Raw genomic sequence first — 19,154 nt, 5'->3', positions numbered from 1 at the left:
TTGCTTATGTGCGCTGTTTTTATGCCGCCTGCTGCATCTCCTGTCGTCTCTCATGAAACAGGCGACTTGCCTAGCAACTTGCCGTAACTAATGTGTACAAATATTATTCTTTTGGATGACGTGTAAATGATTAGCTGAACATTGCTATATGCTAGTTATCGATGCAAAATGTCGTTGTCAAAAGCCTTGAAAAGAAAAATTGATTCAGAATGCAGGACCTACAAAGAAGAATGGAAGCAGAGGTATGTGTTGAGCCTGCCTGCATTTATTAATGCCAAGCCTATTAATTTAACGAAACATAGGCTATTTTTGACCTTGCCCACTGGAAGAGGGAGACAGGACACTTTTTTTTTTTTTTTTTGCACAAGATTACGCGCACTCGCGTGCCAATACCGTTCCGACCTGTGCGTCATGGATAACTGCAAGGATGTTCCACCTGTTGTTTTGTCACTTTAGTAGGACTATCATCTATACCTCAATAAATGTTTTGAAATTGATGGGATTGCTGTAGGCCTTTTTTTCTTTTTAAAAACATGGGGTTAAAAAAAATTTCATTTTTTTATTTTTTATTATTTAAACAGCAAATTAACGTCATCTCGCGGGCCAGATAGAATAGATGGCGGGCCAAAATTGGCCCGCGGGCCACTATTTGCCGACCCCTGGTCTACTACTAACAGTATTTCCAGTAGTTTTTCATGTATTCACTGTGACGCTCCACCATCTCGATAGATGGCAGTAAGACCAGTAATAAGCTGATGTTGCTGCAATAAGTAGCGACGAAAGACCACGAAGAAGCGTAGGAAGAAGAAGACGACGGCGACCATGTTGATTTAGCAAGAACAAACACAATAGAGACCAGTTGGTAAACGTGAGTTTGAGATTTCGTTGAACTATACACACGAAAATTCGATCAGCATCGATAATAACATCAAGATAAGAGTTACAGCAGAGATAAAAGGTAACATATGTCGACTCACGTCAAATTTCTGTCTTGTTATTGAATCTGAATGGCTTCCCTAAAGAGATATTATTGCTAACTGCAGCTAGCTATTAACGTTAGCCAAGACAAATTGGTAAATTAAGCTAATGCTAGCCTCGGCAGTCTAACGTTATCGTGGATTACACTCTTCAAAAGAGATTTGCTGTCTGAATTTCCTGTCATCACGAACAACAACACATAGCTTCATTTTGACCCTTATTATGCTGCAAAGACTTCAATCCGTAGCTTCTACCCTTTGTTCCCAGTATTGCTAGTAATTTACTAGTGTTGTACCTGAGGTCACTAACGTCAACATTACATAGGCAATGCAATGTTGAACGTAATGTTACACAGATACTTTTTAGTGCTGTAACGAAAGCGACGGATTTAGCTGAGGCTACCACACTGATCAGCTAGACTAGCCAGATAAAACAACGTTACGTTTAGCTACTTTTAGCTAGCTAACCAATATTAAGTTAGCTGCAGGAACGGTATTACCAGAGCCCGTCTAGACATTCTCTGGTATTACGATGAAATTGTATTGTCGTATCGAAGTGTGGCTTATTAATGCGACTGGTGACGTCAAACGAGGCGAACTTGTATTGAATCAGCATGCACTTTTAAATTTGGATTAAAATGAGGAGCCATCTAACGTTAGTCGGCACTGAGGTAATTGATGTACAGTTAGCATACGTTAGCTTCGCCATTCTATTGCGTCGATTTCGACAGCACTTGCAGCTACTTATCAGGTCAAGAGCTAATGGTCTGTATAATACCGCTCATATGAATTACTAACGTAATGCAGTCCTTACTGTATGTAACCAATGTATCTTTTATTTCTAAATTAACCTCGCATTAAATGTGTCCAATGGGGGTTAGTTAACGTTCACTAGCCGCTAGCTCTGTTAGCAGCCCAATGTGGATAATCGGAGCCAATTCATTAATAACATTAGCTATCCAAAGGTTTTGACCTAACCTTGTCCATGGCAATTACACAAATTACTAAATTGCCTCACCTGCAATTAAGCAGGCCAATTATTACAATGTGAGCAACGCCAATCACAGAGGAGATGGCTTTTTCACCCAGCGCAGATGCCATGGCAGTCAAAGTTTGCCCCCTGCTGCAGAACTTTTTAACAGATTTAACATGAAGTGCTTGGCGCCGTCTCGAGACGTGGTTTTTGCATTATAAATATTAGATGGGCTCTCAAACATGGCTCTAATACACGACATAATCAGACGCCTGAGATGTTCGCTTACCATTTTTATATGCTGTATTCTGTCCATGGTTTTAGTTGCAGATATAATGCCAGTATAACACTTTCAGAATAACATTACATTGGCAGGCATCCTAACAGGATATATGAGCTGCCAGCAAGCATGCAAGGTCATTAACAGTGAGACTGTCCTTGGCCATGTTTAGTGGAGTTGATGAACTGATGTGTTATTTAGAGTAAAACTGTCTTCCATGTGGTGCTAATTCTTTTCTCCACTCCCATCCTTCCTTGTCAGGTGACTGAGATCTGAGTTGCTGGCCTGTTTAGTGGAGGAAACGCGACTCGCTCCTCACCTTGTACACACACACACACACACAAACACACACACATATATATATATATACACACATGCTAACTGACATACAAGCGCACACACACGCACACAGGTGAAGTCTGTGGAGAACTACTATTACAAGAAAGACTACAAAGTTTAAGTTTGGGCCGTATTAACGCAAAGGGAACTCTTGGAGTTTTGGACTACTGTATCCCAGGATTGTCTCTGTTTTTGAAGCATCAGGAATTTTTGGTATCAGGAAATCCACTTGCAGCATGTCTGCTTGAAAGGAGACGATTCACAAATTCACCAATTCATTGTCAATACAAAAGAGGAATTAACAAAGAAAATCCTTTGCAGTTTTTGAAAAGTTTTGAAAAGCAGGAAAAGACTCTATAACCAAGAGAGAGCAACAGCTGTTTTGATGAACTAACTTTATTTTTTTGGAAAACAGACTGAGGAAAAAGAGAGATTGAACTGTTTGAGACAAGAACGTGGATATTTTTCAGACTCTCTCTTCAGTATTGCCTTAGCTGTTCTATTGCAGGATTTGTACTTTTGTGAAACTTGTCTACATATAATTTTCTATATTGTGGTCAGGTCTTCTATATTTATGCATATAAATGCTCATTTCTCTTCTTTTGGAAGAGCTGGAGTGAAACTTATTTTTCATGACGTCAGTTGCTCTTATTGAAAGAGTCTACACTGTACGTCCACTTGTCTATATGTAAATACTAAAGACACTTCTAAGTAAGTTCGGATTTAAGAAATAGAGTGCATTATAAATGCTTTATTAGCTTTTTTGGTATTAATACTCCACAAAGGGCATTGGAACCTTACAGAGAGAACAAAAAAAAACTTTAAGACAAAGGAGTGAACTGAAAAAAAAAGAAAAAGGATTACAAAAGAAATGGCAACAGCAAGAACAGAAAGCATGGGCCCAGTGGTGATGGGTCTGAACAAGCAGAACGGGCAGCTACGAGGACAGACCAAACCTGTCTCCCAGTCAGGACCCCATGCTGTGAGCACGCCGCCTGGAAAGATGCCAGCGGGAGGAGGTGCCCAGAAACCAGGGGGTGGCACCCAGGAAGGCGGCATTAGGTGGGTCCCTCCCGCACACTTGTTACCCCCACTGCTTAGTTTACTGTTTATCATTAGGCAGCTAAAGCTTTGCGTTTGTGAAGCGTATGTTGCAACAATTTAGCTTCCACTACTGTCAGTGGAACTGGCTACACCAGACGTGATGGCGATGCATACATTTGAAAAAGATTAGACCAATCATTTAAAACAATTTCTATACTCCATTAACCGAATGCTTTAGTTATGCACCTGGTGTAACCTGCCTGTAACCTCATATTAATGGTTTTGATCTGACAACAAGTGATCAAGCCAGCTCTATCTAAAAAGAAAACTAAAATCTGTGCACAGTGCTGATGTTTGGCATGTCTGCCTTGTTTTGTTTGTCATGGGGCGGTGGTAGTGTAGTGGTTAAGGAGCTGGGCTAGCGTGCAGTAGCCTGAAAGTTGTCGGTTCAATTCCCGGCTTCCACCGTTGTGCCCTTGAGCAAGGCACTTAACCCCAAGTTGCTCCGGGGACAATGTGATCCCTTGTAATATAGCTGACATATGTAAGTCACTTTGGTCAAGAAGTGTCTGCTAAATGTAATGTAATGTAATGTTTCAAATTAGGTTTGGTGATGACTGGAAGAAGAGCTTACTGCTCCCCCCCAAAGACACTAGGGTCAGAACATCTGTAAGTATATTTGTTTTGCAGACCTTAACAGGGGTGCGTATCCCAAAAAGTAAGTTGCTAACTACGATGCATCTTACCTGGTAGCGTCACTGCCAAATGTGAGTCGACGATATTTGAGTCGTGCGTAAACTATACAGAAATACGGTGTCATTCGGTTGTATTTTGGTCACATTTTAGTAAGAGCTAACGAATATGCTCTTATTTTTTAATTTTCCTAAATTAAAAACATGATGTGTGACAATATGAAGCCTATATTGCTTAAGTGTTTGTGCAAGCGCAGCTCAAATCTACGGACTTACTTTTGGCAGTGACACTACCAAGGTAGTTGCTATCGAAGTTAACAACTATGCTTTTGGGCAACAGACCCTGGAGCAGTATTATTGTTATTGCTAGTTATCACTTGGACGTTTATGGGCTGAAATACCAACCCTTTTTTTTTATTTTTTTATTTATTTAATTTTTTTATATAAAATCCCTCCTGTTCTCCCAGGATGTGACTTCGACCAAGGGGAATGAGTTTGAAGACTACTGCCTGAAGCGGGAGCTTCTGATGGGGATATTTGAAATGGGCTGGGAGAAGCCCTCCCCCATTCAGGTAACCATTCACAGGGCTGAAACCTCTACACTTTATGGTTGTTATGGTTATTGTGTTTAGCAGAGACACTTTTTTCCAAAATGACATGAAGAATATGAACATTACAGTAGTTAAAATTAACAGTAGATAATAATAATAATGTCAATACTATATCAATAATGAAAATAAACAATAGTTTCAAATGAAGTTGAAAAGTCTACGCTAAGCACAATAATAATAGTAATAATGGGAACAATATCAATAACAACAATATGAATATATGAAAATTAGATTTACAGTGACATTTATTCATTAAGCAGACACTTTTATGCAAAGCGACTTACAACAACAAGGAAAAACGTTCAAGCTACATTGCAGAGGAGACCTTGGATAACAATTAAAGGGACACCAGGCACCAACACGTTTTCGTTTTAATTACTCATCTTCGTAAGTCAGTATATGGTTAAATGACTCATTACAGGGTGAATTAAGACTCTCTCGTCCGCCTCTACTGCCTATAGGAAGAATATCCCGCTTGCAAGTTCAGTGTATTGTACCCGCCGACCGAAGCAGGATCAGTTTACATGCTGAATACAGCACAGAGGCAGGCTAACGAAACGCTAGGGATTGTTGCAAACGTGTCTATAATGGCAGAGCCAGCGAAGAAGCAGCGAAAACCCTTGATGGAAGATGCAAAGAAAAAGGAAAAGAGCTTCAGACCGAGCGAGGGGGAGTTTCGTAGAGAAAAAGCATCAAGCTTGCCTGGTGTCCCTTTAATACTACTACAATAAATACTGCCAGAAGTCTAAGCACAGGGAAAAGTGTAATTGAAGGAGGTGGTGGTAGAGGAAAGAGGGAAGAAGAGAAGTGCATGTTAGGTGTGTTGAGTTGTTAGAAGTGTAAGAAGTGGAGGTACTCTGAGAAGAGTTGTCTTCAAGAGCTTTCTAAAAATAGAGGGACATCTCTGCTCTGGCAATACTTGGTAAGTCTTTCCATCATTGGGGAACTTCAAGTTCCCAGGATTAAAGATTTGAGAATAGATAAATGGATGTAGAAAGGCAGTGATACACGGGGCAGCGTTTTGAGTAATGTTGCTGGGCAACCACATAACCAGTTCCATGTGTTCTGATTGGATGATCATGAAAATGTGCCTACTAATGATTATAGTTGTCAAAAATGGTGGTCAATATCAATGGGAACATGGCCAGAGCCACAATACTTAGGAACATAGACCTCTGAAGTTCGCCTACAAAAAAAGAACCAAAACGGCCATCTTTGCCCATATAAGGAGATCCGGTTGTTAATTGAAGCTAACTACCTATGGCAAGTTGCATTGCAAGTAGGGTTGGGCACCGAAACACGGTTCTAATATGGCACCGGTGCCAACACAAACGGTAGTAACTGCATCGAATAACAACGTGGATTTCGGTGCCTCATTTCGGTGCTTAAATAGCGTTTTTTTTTTTTATATACGAGGCATCACTGCATGTCATGCGCCATCTCTAACGTCTTGCTCTGATAGCAACACATCCAGATACAGTTAGCTAACATATGGATGTATAAACCAGAGGGGTGCACCACATGAGTGGACAGTGTTTGACAGATTGCGTGAGCCCAAGTAGCTTACTTTAAAGCGATATCGCGAGCTCCTGTCAAAATCTAGCAGTGGGCCTAACTACACAGAAGCAAAAGGCTATGAAACAACATCAACAGTAGGCTAGCCTAGCCTATACGTTACACAATATCCTTGCTAATGCGCTAACTGACATTTATTTGAAATGTTATCAGCAAAGTTGTAAGGTGAAAACTTTATTTCACGGTGTGTTAAAACAACATAATGGCATTATATTAATCTTTCATTTGCATGAGGTCCATATAGCATCACAATGAATATGAAGATCATGTTAAAAGTTAGCTGGCAAAAACATATATGTAGGTTACATACCTGATGTCATTGAGCTGTCAAAGAGGCTACGAAACCATCTCCGTACGTTATCGCCAATTAAACTCAGCTGACTGGTGTTAGCGCATAGCCATAGTTGCTGTTAAAATGCCTACTTGGCTAGCGCTGGGAATCTTAACACTTCAACACCAAAATGTAGCCTAACATGTTCAAAACCACTGCGTGTTATGGGTTAAGACATACAATTTCTTGAAGCATTTGGGAACACACTGAATTAACTGGAAAGTAGAGTCCCTGTTAGATTAGCTTGCTTGCAAATACCGTTACCCATGACCTGGCAGTTTTATGGCAAGCGGTTTTAACATACCTTATGGCAAACCGCCTACACTGGGTAAACTTGAAAGCAGAGCTTACCATTGTGTGTGCATGCATGGCAAGCTGTTTTAACATTTAAATGTATTATTCATAGGAGCAATGAGATATTGATAGTAAATTGAATATAACAGTTCAATTTCATGTTCAAATTTGTCTCATCAATAAAAAAAGCAATTCATGCTTTAGACCATTTTAATTTAAAACATTTTAAAAACAAAGTACCGGTTCAGGCACTGTTTCGGCACCGGCACCGTTTTAAAAGTATCGATTTAGCACCGGTATCGGATAAAACCCAAACGATACCCAACCCTAACCCTAATTGCAAGTTAGCTCTGGGGTAGCAAAAATCTAAGTGTGCCACCTTCGCTTACCGGAGATCACAGTATCCACTCTAAGGCAGAGGACAAAAGTGTGTTCAGGAAAATGTCTGCGTTTCAGACTTTTTCATCCCCACGAGAGTTTAACAGGTACGATAATTCAAAATCCCCATGTTATTTTCCCATAGGAAAAATCACCAGATACTGGATGTCAAAGATGGTAGCTTTTTTGTAGGTGAACTTCAGAGGGCTATTGCCCAGCAACATTGCTCAAAAAGTTGCCTTGTGTATGTTCCATGCTTTAAGTCCTGCAGTCAGCTCACCACTCATTGGCCATAACATCTCAACTCCCAAACCTGTTGCACTCCTCAAGACTTATACTCCGTACCATTGTTGTGTATTGTCCATGTCCAAACTGTGACATGTTTACAAACAAGCACTACAAACTATCAAGCAATGGTTTTCAATGACACATTTTTGTAACTTGAGTCGCATTTATTAAACTGACCTCCAGTTGTGTCTGTGTCCCCTTTTCAGGAGGAGAGCATCCCTATCGCCCTCTCTGGCCGTGACATTCTTGCGAGGGCCAAAAACGGGACTGGAAAAAGTGGGGCCTATCTCATCCCCCTGCTGGAGAGGATAGACCTGAAGAAAGACCACATCCAGGGTAAGGGCTTGCTTCACACAGCGTTTTTTTTTTTTTTTTTTTTTTTTTTCCACGGTCACAAGTACGATAAAAAATGAAAACAATGAGTTTTACCTTGCTTGAGTAGCTACATCCAGCAGCTAAAGCAGCCAGGCAGCTACAGCGCTTCACGGGAGCATGTTCCTGAGCCCTCATGTTCAAGCTCCCAGACTCTCTATGACCTTCAGAAACCTATGTGAAAAATCGCCAGTTTTCTCCTTTAACTCTTGTGCTCTATCCACAATATTGGTCTTCCTTTGTTCTTTAAGCAATAATCCCACCAGAGAAGCCGTAGGTTACACAGACTTTAGAACAGTTAAGTGCCGTTGTTAGGCACAACCCCCCCCCCCTCCCCCTTTAGCTGTTCTAAAATCAGTGTAACCTACGGACGGCTTATTGCTTTTCTAGCGGTTACTACATATATCTGGTAAGATTTCATAACGGTTACTAAATTCACGGTTACTACATTCATACTAGATTTCATAACGGTTACTACATCTATCTGGTAAGATTTCATGATATAAAGGCACAGCAATGAGAAATGTAACGATTTTCCGCCAAGAAATATTTTTTCTTCTATCAAAATGGTTGCCAAGCAACATCGAGACGCAGCTACTCCCAACTTCTGTATCAAGTTGGGGTAGCGCAGTAATATAGAACGAAATGCGGTCAAGGTGTATGTTTGTGCTGAATTTTACAACGGCATCGAACACGATTCAGCCAATCATCATCAAAGACAGGAATGATCCCTGCAATAGCATCCTTACATTTCGATACATAAGGTTTCAAAATTAGGGCTGGGATAAACGATTATTTTTTTAAACGATTAATCTAGCGATTATTTTTTTCGATGCATCGATTAATCTAACGATTTATTTTTTCAGTCCGATTCGATTTCGATTAGATTATCTCGCCATTAATTGACTAATTGCAATTTATACATGTTGATTTACATATCTGAATGAAAAAACATGAATTCCTTAACATTGCAATATATGTTTATTGCTCTTGAAATTCCAAAATAAAAGACTATACAAGTGCAAAGTAATGCATTCTTAGTCAGAGGTAGCATTCAATAAAGTTCAGTAGTGTATAGGTCTAATTGAGTGCATGTCACTTTAAGACGTTCGTGAGGGAACCCTTGCAATTAACTAACACGGTTAAAAGGCTGCTGATGTGTGGATGCAATTCATAACGTAGTTAGTTCAAATAACAGTTCGTACTTCTCCTTGGGACAAGCACTTTTGAGTCTTGGAAAACACTTTTCCATTTACATCGGGAATTTGCAAACATTCAGTGTCAGTCAATAAAATGAGCCCTGCATGAGTAACGATGTAACGTTACTAGAGAGAGCGGGCGGGGCAAGGAAAGGCTGCGTGCGTAAAAAGTGCAGCTCAATGAAAGGGTTTTATCTTATCTTTAATTTAAATAGTACAACATAGAATATCAATGTGTGACGGATTTCGTTAAGGCAAGCAGTAGACCAATTTCAGTGTCCAGGTGTCCGGCCTCATTGATGTTAATGATACCTTAAAGGAGAATTCCGGTGTGATTTTGACCTAAAGTGTTTTGAAACATGATACCGAGTGTGAACGTATGTCTCATAGCCCATCTCGGCTTGTCCCCTGCACTCCGAAATCTGGCGCTAGTTAGCCGATGCTACCAACAAGGCGGTCAATGGTTGTGCATCGGCATCGGCATAGCCATGCAAATAAATCACTGTTTTACACCATTTACGAGGCTCAATGTATCTCCACACTTCATTGGCAGACTTCCAAGGGCCCTGACATTTAAAAGAGACATTGAGAACTTTGAAAAAGCACTGGTAGTTTACTTACAAGACGATATATACAGACAGTATCTTCTCGAAGTTTAGCGTTTGCAGCCATCTTGAATTTAGTCACGATAAGTCGAGCGACGAGTAAGACTGAACAGGTATGATAAGGGATCAGATTCCAAAAATAATTCCGTGGAAATGCATGGATTCCAGTTGCTGCTACTGGAAGAAACTGTAATCCATGCATTTCCACAGAATTATTTTTGGAATCTGATCCCTTATCATACCTGTTCAGTCTTACTCGTCGCTCGACTTATCGTGACTAAATTCAAGATGGCTGCAAACGCTAAACTTCGAGAAGATACTGTCTGTATAAATCGTCTTGTAAGTAAACTACCAGTGCTTTTTCAAAGTTCTCAATGTCTCGTTTTAAATCTCAGGGCCCTTGGAAGTCTACCAATGAAGTGTGGAGATACATTGAGCCTCGTAAATGGTGTAAAACAGTGATTTATTTGCATGGCTATGCCGATGCCGAGGCACAACCATTGACCGCCTTGTTGGTAGCATCGGCTAACTAGCGCCAGATTTCGGAGTGCAGGGGACAAGCCGAGATGGGCTATGAGACATACGTTCACACTCGGTATCATGTTTCAAAACACTTTAGGTCAAAATCACACCGGAATTCTCCTTTAATTGGCAGGGTAAAACGTCTTCCTGTTTCTGTCTTTCTTGTGGACTTTTCTTTTGCTGTCTATGGGACAGTGCTCTTCCACAGGAAGTTGATTTACACAGCGGCCCCATCTTGTGAAATGGGCTAGTTGGTAGTAAAAAAATATACTGTCAGTGCCCCTCACAGTGTAGGCCTAAGTAAGAGGGCAAACATCATTAATGCCTCAGGAAAACATGCACTTTTGGTTATGTCACAATGTAACTTTTACATTTAAATCTAATCATTTAGGATGTTTTTATCCAAAGTAACTTTCAGAATGAGAAATAACATTAGTATAACGTGGGGATCACATCAGCCAGCGGCAAGCGGCAAACGTAGCGCAACGCTCAGACCATAATAAGTTGTATCTCGTTCCTAAGCAACACAAACGGTTTGTCAATTGAATACGCTCGCGTTGCACTTTGAAAGTTGAACCAAGTTCAACGCTCAGGTTGTTCAACGCTAGCGTTACGCCAGCGTTGCCACCGTTCCATTGCCGGAACATAGAGAACAATAGGAAACCTGCCGCTGGCTAATGTGATCCCCGCCTAAGAGTGCAGACATAAGTACTAGTCAACATGTGGTAGAAGATGGTAGAGGAGGGATGAAGGGGAAGTGCATGGTAAGTGTTACAGCTCCCACACAGTTGAATTCCGTCAACGCATGCCAGTGGGTGTTCCCGACAGTAGCTATGCAAATTACTTGGAAGTATAACCGTAATTTGATTGGCTGGTGCCTTCTGTTGTTCTATACAACAGGGGTTTTGCATAACCTCAGAGAACGTCTAATTTAGTGTTGCACGGTGCACCAATACTACAAGTATCGCAATAGCCTGAAAAAAGTTATTTTTATTAGCATTTTTATAGTACATTTTATTAGTATCGATACTTTTAAGAATGACCGTGTTCTTTTGAAGTAACCTTCGTGTGCACAAGGCATGCTTCTAGTGCCTCCTCCCCTAGCCTGTGGCTGTGCGTCTTTTCTCGTCACACACATATGAGCAGCAGTCGTGCCATAAACAGCGAGACATGGCTGCTAGTTTCAGTGATTCTTTGGTAACACATAATAATAGGCTAATATCAAATTGATTTGCTCGCTTACATCTCAAGTTTGTGTTGCTAACCTACCTAGGCTATGGGATTTAGGTAATTTAGGTCTACAATTGGGTTTAATGTCATTTAGAAATAAGCTACAACCTTGGCAGACTTTTACATCTGTAGAGAGCTCCTTGCCAACTAATCCCGCTAGCTCAAATCTTGTCTGTCATTCGTGTTGTGCTCACTAAAATCATTAATGATCATTGCAAGACACTTATCTCTTCTATGATCCCAGAAAGATTTTCTTCAACTTGTTAGTGTTTTTGAACATCTATTTTATCTAATGACATAGAAAACATAATGAATTGCATCCACATATCCTTATCCACTATGTGCCACTATTATTCACTACGTGTAAAAATCAATATGAAGTATTCAAATTACTAAAGATTTTTAGCGACTAGTTTTTTAGTAATTATGCAGCACGGCTCTACACTAACATTTATTTTCAGGAGCACTTGTATACATGTTTTAAGAAGTCTCGAAGAAGTATCGAAATCGCAATTCTTGACTTGGTATCGAAACAATAATTTTGGTATTGTGACCAGTCTAGTCAAATTACTTGGGACTATGTGCAAATACTTGTCTCGCCGGTGGCAATGAGTCAACATAATCAGTCGATAGGAGAGACCTTTTAATAGTCTTTATTGGGAAATTGATCTGGTGTTTTACGACCGCATAATGTGTGCGATGCAGGTCTTAATTTTCATTTAAGTGGTCTTAAAAAGGTCTTAATGTCTTAAATTTGGGGTGGTTAAACCTGGGGAAACTCTGAATCCGTTGGCTCTGGTGAAAGCTTTCTGCATCCATATTGAATGCATATTCAAATATCGATCTCAGAATGTTATTAATTGATCTTGTATAATTTTTTCTTTTCTTTTTTAAATATAGACTCCACCTCTTGTATTTATGTTCATAATTTCTCTAGTCAGTTGATGTATGCTCTGCACTGTAAATGTTTTGACCAACCAATCTGTAAATTCTACAAATTTCCTGTATTTATAGTAATAGATTGAGTAGATCAATTTGCGTCATCCAGTCACGCACCATCTTGTGGTTGTATTTCTCAGGTGGTCTAATGTGTGTGTGTGTGTGTGTGTCCTTGTTCTCTTCCTTTAGCCGTTGTGATGGTTCCCACTCGAGAGCTGGCCCTTCAGGTCAGCCAGATCTCCATACAGATCAGCAAGCACCTGGGCGGAGTGAAAGTCATGGCAACCACCGGCGGAACCAACCTGCGCGATGACATCATGCGCCTGGATGAGATTGGTAATATACCAAACCTGTAATGATTACTCTTGAGTTGCTCTCATATCAGTGATGCTGTTAAGAGATCTGTGCATCAGATGTGAAATGTAGCTATTTGTTGTTGCTTGCTGCTTAAATGTTGCTCTGCCCTATGTTATCTCCGTACAGTTCATGTCGTCATCGCAACACCAGGGAGAATTCTGGACTTGATTAAAAAGGGTGTGGCCAAAGTGGATAGAGTTCAGATGATGGTCATGGATGAAGTGAGTGGTAGTCTTCTGCACTTACCAACTAGTATGTGTTCACTAAAGTTACTGAAAAAGTGAATAAGTTCATGTAACAGGAAATTTAGTCATGCCACAAACATGCGTTTCCGCAAGCTTTCTGTAATCATACTGTTACGGGCTTCTGTCCCCTGCACTTCTAAGCTTTGGGAGTGCATTTCTGTGCATATTTGTATCTGAAATTGCATTAAGCCATGCCACTCTAATGTTTGTTTCATGACCGTGTCAACCTTCAGCTATGGTTTTGCCACAACACATTAACATGCCTGGAAACAATGCAATGCAACTTCTGCTGGAAAGATTGAAAAACATTGTTTCTTGGCTTCATTCTCTGATGAACGCCATATGGCCAAAACATTGGCATACCTTCCACCCTTTTCCCCATTCTCAAACTACATTCACAGAATGTCTGACAGTTCTTGCAAAATAAAACACTCGCCTCAAAAGTTTTACTTGTGCTCAGAACCAAACGGTGTCAGAGTACCGATCCAGTGTATGATTGTATGAAGTGTTTCCTTAATTTTTTTTGAGCAGTATATGTGAAAATTGGGTGAAGTTTTCCTTTAACTCCATGTTAAGTTGGTGTGAGATGTATTTTTTGTTTTCTCTCTCTTCTAGGCAGATAAACTGCTCTCTCAGGACTTTGTGGTGCTCATAGAGGATATCATCAGCTTCCTGGACAAGAAACGCCAGATTCTGCTTTATTCCGCAACCTTCCCTATCAGTGTACAGAAGTTCATGGTGAGAGACCGTGTGTGTGTGTGTGTGTGTGTGAGAGGGGGGGGGAGAGAGAATTTGTTGTGGTTGAATATTTAGAAGTATTTTTCCAAGTTCGTTGTCATGGTGGCTCTTCTAAATTGTATCCGTGTCTCATTCAACAGAGCAAGCACCTGCAAAAACCTTATGAAATCAACCTGATGGAAGAGCTTACTCTAAAGGGTATCACCCAATTTTATGCCTACGTCACGGAGAGGCAGAAAGTCCACTGTCTCAACACTCTCTTCTCCAGGGTAGGTCATGGTGGGCCAACCGATTAAATCTTATTTTCTACTCCCCATGTTGACTCCCTCCCACCCTCCATAGTAACTTGCATCTCCTGTTTTCTTCAAACATAATAACCTTTGCCGTGTGTCTTGTTTTCCTTTCACAGCTGCAGATCAATCAGTCCATCATCTTCTGCAACTCTACCCAGAGGGTCGAGCTGCTTGCCAAAAAGATCACCCAGCTAGGCTACTCCTGCTTCTACATCCATGCCAAGATGATGCAGGTTTGGCATCAACAGTATTGTGTATTATAACACACCTGTATTGCCATAACAGACTCAAGTTGGGTCATGTGGAGACCGAACCACCTCAGCCCTGTCTTGTAAACATAAAACCATTTACGCATCCATCATTACATATATATTAATTTAATCCAAAGCGACTTGCAGAATGAGGAATAGCATTCAAGCTACAGCGCTGCTAAATGCATGTTACATGTTCGCTAAATGCTAATCTTCACTCTCTCCACAGGAGTACAGAAACCGTGTGTTCCATGACTTTAGGAATGGGCTCTGTAGGAACCTGGTGTGCACTGGTGAGCCAAATCTGTCATTTATTCTGAAGACCCATTATTGCAAGGCTTATGTCATGTCTGTGAGGCAATGGCCTGGTATCTTCAAAATGGTAACAAGTGTTGCTGTCTCTGTGTGTGTGCTAGACCTGTTCACCAGAGGAATTGACATTCAGGCAGTGAACGTGGTCATCAACTTCGACTTCCCGAAGAATGCAGAAACATACCTGCACCGCATTGGTCGATCAGGTGGGTAAAACGCATCATAGCTTACAGGAAGGACACATACCATACCCTTATATTTAAGTCCCAATAAGCAGCCCCATTTTGTCATGGCATGTCATGGCTCTCAGTAGCCTAGTTCTCATTGAGCCTTTAAGGTGTACTGTCACATCGGTGTGACGGGAATGTTGGAAAATGAATGTTCTAAAGAATATCTGGGTTCATTGAATTCAACATAGACTTTTAGAACCTTGAATTGTTGCGCAACGGAATCTTATGTTAGAATGTTCAAAAACCTTAACTTTGCATTTTTTTCTCATTACTTCTCTGTCACCACCTCCGTCTCTCCAGGCCGCTTTGGGCACCTGGGTCTGGCCATCAACCTGATCACGTCTGAGGACCGCTTCAACCTGAAGGGCATCGAGGAGCAGTTGGTGACCGACATCAAGCCCATCCCCGGCACCATTGACAAGAGTCTGTACGTGGCAGAGTACCACTCGGTCTCACCAGGCGGCGAGGAGGAGGAGGAGTCGAGACGTCCTGTGGCCACGCCCAGCCAGCCCTAAAGCAAAGCAATGATTGGCAGGTGAGAGTGGTTGTCTTGGCGACGGCGTTTAAGTCTCCCATCTGAGTGTGTGATCGTCATGTCACTTCTGGGCAGGATTGTGGATTTTAATGTGTAATGGTATTACATACAGAACTATACATTATAACATTTTGTTCCTTGAATCCATAATCTGGCTGTCCATAAGTTAGTTATGTAATTATGCTGGTTTCATGTGTCTGTGTGTAGCAGTGATATGAAGTGGAAAGTGAGCCTGGACTAACAATTCTCCTGTTCTTTTCTGTCCCTGCAGGACCACAGGCTTTGGGCTCACTGGCTTTTGCACAGACGTTTGCTTTTGCACAAAGGCTTCACACTCCTCTATGGACTCCTTTTTTTCCCCTTTTCTTTATTTCTTTCTTTCCCCCCCCCCCCTTGGCTTGTTCCCTTCATTCTTTCGTACCCTCAATTTTTCCATTGCCGTGCCAGATTACGTGAAACGTTTCATTCTTGTGCACAAAACTGAGTCATGCAACTCTGGCCCTTTTATTTTTTCCTTCCTTTTTCTAAGAAGGAACCTTAAACATTCCAGAGTCCTTGAGTGACTTGCAATAAATAAACAGGACTGAGGGCCTGCAGGATGAGGTAGATCACAAGCGTTAGAACGTCATTGACGTGACCAGAGCTGGCTGTTGCTCTTTCTTATATAGCATTTGGTTTGGAAAAGAGAAGAAGAAAAAAAATACTGATTTCTGAGGCGGTTTTAGGAAATGGAGACGTGGTTCCAACTTCATACACACAACATGCATGAGTGTGCACACTGGTGCGCACGAACACATTTATTTTTGTTTGTTTTGGTGTGTGTCCTTTTAAAGAAGCACACATTGTATACACACACATGCCCTGTCACTTAAGTGCCTTAATTTCTGACAGGCCAACTGTAGACATTGAGATGTTGACTGAAAGAAAAGCTGACTATCCTAGCTAGCATTTTTGTGATGCCCAGAGTTTAGAAGTCTAACCAAGGCAGAACAGTTAAACCTGCTGTGTTCTGTTGAGAGGAATCCCCTTATGATGTGACACTCTGCGTACTGGCAGCCAATTGGCTTCAAGTTTTAAGTCACACCAAGATCCAAGGGCATCGAAACAATTTTGTTTGGGCTGAAAATAGGTAGAAAGCACAAAAGCTTATGGTGCTTTTTTTCTTTTAAAGTGAGACCTCATTCTTTTTTTTTCTATTACAGGAGTTCTATAAGGATCCACTATAAATGTGACTCAGTAGATTATCTTTAAGCACCTATTTGCAAGAATCGTCTGTAATTATAACTAATGCAAGGTGATGAGTACTTCCTTTTTTTGTTCTGAATTGGCGCAGGGTAATGCGTGACTGGGTGAGGCTTTGGCCTTTTCATATTGCCATTTTGAGCTCTGAAGGACCTGTCTATGTCTGTTCTCACAGTTAACTATGCATTTGGCTGTCGACTCAGCTCCATGCTTCATTAATCTACGATGCATAACGGCAACACATTCACACACACAAATCAGCCCATCCATGCTCTTCAATGTCCTCCTTTAGAAACATGGCAATAATAATAATAATAACTCAAGCCTGCTAGCATGATTTCCTGCATTTTGAGTTCTTTCTTCCTGCTTTTGTGAGATCAGTTTCATCATGGAAATGGCAAAGAAACGTACATGACATTTTTTTATCGACCGCAGTTCGGTTGACTTGTACCAGGCACGTGTGACCTTCTGGCCTGATGCGTGGGCTTGGATCTTGTGACCTTGCAGGCTTTTATATATTTTTATGCAGCGGAGTGCTTTGCATGCTAGAGTAGAACTTTTGCAGGGCCTGTTAGTCATTGCATGAAGTTTAGCTTCACGAGTGGAGTTCCACCCCACACACAGCTGTCAACCAGTCAATGAGGGTAAGGTTTTATGCTGTCAGTCAGCTAATTAGCATCATGCTTCTGGTCAGGCTCCTGCGGTGATTAGAGGCGATTGGTCAGAGGAGGCTCGTGCTAAGGCAGTTGCTGTTGCTGTTTGAAATAAGAGCCGCCTGCCTCAGTTTTGTGCACAAAAATGGCTTGATTTTTGTTTGCTGAAAAAAAAATCAAAAATCTCCCCTTACTTTAAAAAAAAAAAATCAATTTATTTTATCATGCAGCTCCTTTTCTCCTCCTTTTTGTTCTAACTGGCAAATGGGTGAATGTATTACAATAGTTTTGCGAGTATTCTGGTGTTTTCATGATTCACAGAAAGCTATAAGAAGGTCCTCTGTGTCCCCAAGCTTACAAACCCCCACTCTAGACCCTGTGGCACTGTTGAACAGCTCATATCTCAACAAACATGGTCACATGCTAAAATGTTATCAATTATGTTGTTGCAGTTTGTCCTTTTTTTTTTTTTTTTTCTTATTTCTTTTTATTAAGCAGGTAATGTGGCCGGGGTCTTAAAAAGATTTTTTCTTTGTGTGTGTTTTTGTCTTCGTTTTCTGGAACATTTGTCCCTTTTCTTTCCCCCCTCTCTGTGTGTCCAGCTTTGCACTTCATTTTCCTGACCTGTTCCCTCTGTAGTGTGTGTCCTGGCCCGTTCTCTCTGTGGTGTATGTCTTGCTCTTCGCCCGACACACTCACTGGAGGCTGGTTTTTGCGCTCTTCTCTGAAGCATAAACTGTAGCATCTTCTAACTGGCAGCTGTGACGTTGTACTTTTTAAGTTTGGTCTTTTTCCCTGCTGCAGATAAACGTAGCGGGAGGGGTGGGGGGAGGGAGGTTTTTTTTTTATTATTATTTACTTTTTTTCAGGGAGGGGGACATGACATTAAGTGGAATGTCATTTTCTTGATTGGGCTGGGTAATGAAGTATTTTGCCAAAAGTGGATGAAGGGGTGAACTAAATGGGATTTGGGGGGGGGGAGGGTTATTCATGGGAGTCGGAGTGTGTGTGTGTGTGGGGGGGGGGGGGGGGTTGCTTGAGCCAAGTATGTGTGTTTGGGGGGGGGAGTTGCTTGAGCCAAGTATGTGTGTTTGGGGGGGGGGGGGGAGGAGTTGTTTGAGCCAAGTATGAGTGCGTGTGGGATTGGGGATTGATCATAGATCGGGGAGGGATGGGTTGGGATTGGGGTGATTTGGTGATGGGAATAGTGAGACTCATCTGGTTTTGTGATTGGGTAGTGTGAGGGATCTTTTGAAAGCAGCCCTTCGGCCTGGTTTGTGTCACCAGTTGTCTGATCTTGGCACTGAGAGTCTCTCCAGAGTATAAATGGGCCTCTCCTAGGCTGCCCAAAGTCAACAGCTCTTCATCGGTACTTGTGAAGTATTTCCGTAAACATTCGGAACAGTTCAGGCAAGAATTCTAAAAAACTTTAAGGAAAGGGTGGCAACCTGTGTCCTTGTTCTTTCCTTAACCAAAATGCCCATTGCCCTGTGCCCTCACCTACCTAAACCAGGGTTTAGATTTAAAAATCTATGTCTGAAAGGGGGGGGGGTCGTCATCTGGTGGTTTAGGGCCTGTAAATGATTATCTTTGTTTACAGAGTGTTTGGCGTTTACAGGTTGAAAGCATGGAGTGAGCTGTTAAGCCTG

At 41.4% G+C, this 19,154-nt stretch overlaps 1 protein-coding gene across 1 annotated transcript; it reads left to right on the top strand.

Moving 5' to 3' along the window:
• The first annotated feature begins 798 nt into the window (after positions 1 to 798).
• LOC143140413 (putative ATP-dependent RNA helicase ddx6) lies at positions 799 to 18,447 on the top strand. The gene is made up of 14 exons (XM_076301288.1): positions 799 to 958; positions 2,492 to 3,631; positions 4,219 to 4,282; positions 4,773 to 4,877; positions 7,989 to 8,118; positions 12,839 to 12,985; positions 13,133 to 13,227; positions 13,867 to 13,989; positions 14,130 to 14,258; positions 14,399 to 14,515; positions 14,763 to 14,826; positions 14,950 to 15,051; positions 15,376 to 15,610; positions 15,882 to 18,447. Exons 2-13 carry the CDS (start codon positions 3,441 to 3,443, stop codon positions 15,588 to 15,590), a joined length of 1,482 nt encoding a protein of 493 aa, XP_076157403.1. The 5' UTR covers positions 799 to 958; positions 2,492 to 3,440; the 3' UTR covers positions 15,591 to 15,610; positions 15,882 to 18,447.
• Positions 18,448 to 19,154: the final 707 nt, after the last annotated feature.

The sequence above is a fragment of the Alosa pseudoharengus genome, unplaced genomic scaffold (genome assembly GCF_046254945.1).
Source record: "Alosa pseudoharengus isolate Yale_2024_CS ecotype anadromous, Long Island Sound unplaced genomic scaffold, YU_APseudo_1.1 YU_APseudo_1.1_scf_23, whole genome shotgun sequence".
Classification (NCBI taxonomy): domain Eukaryota; kingdom Metazoa; phylum Chordata; class Actinopteri; order Clupeiformes; family Clupeidae; genus Alosa; species Alosa pseudoharengus.
The sequence above is the reverse complement of the archived record's forward strand: the minus strand, read 5'-3'. Positions and strand labels throughout refer to the sequence as shown.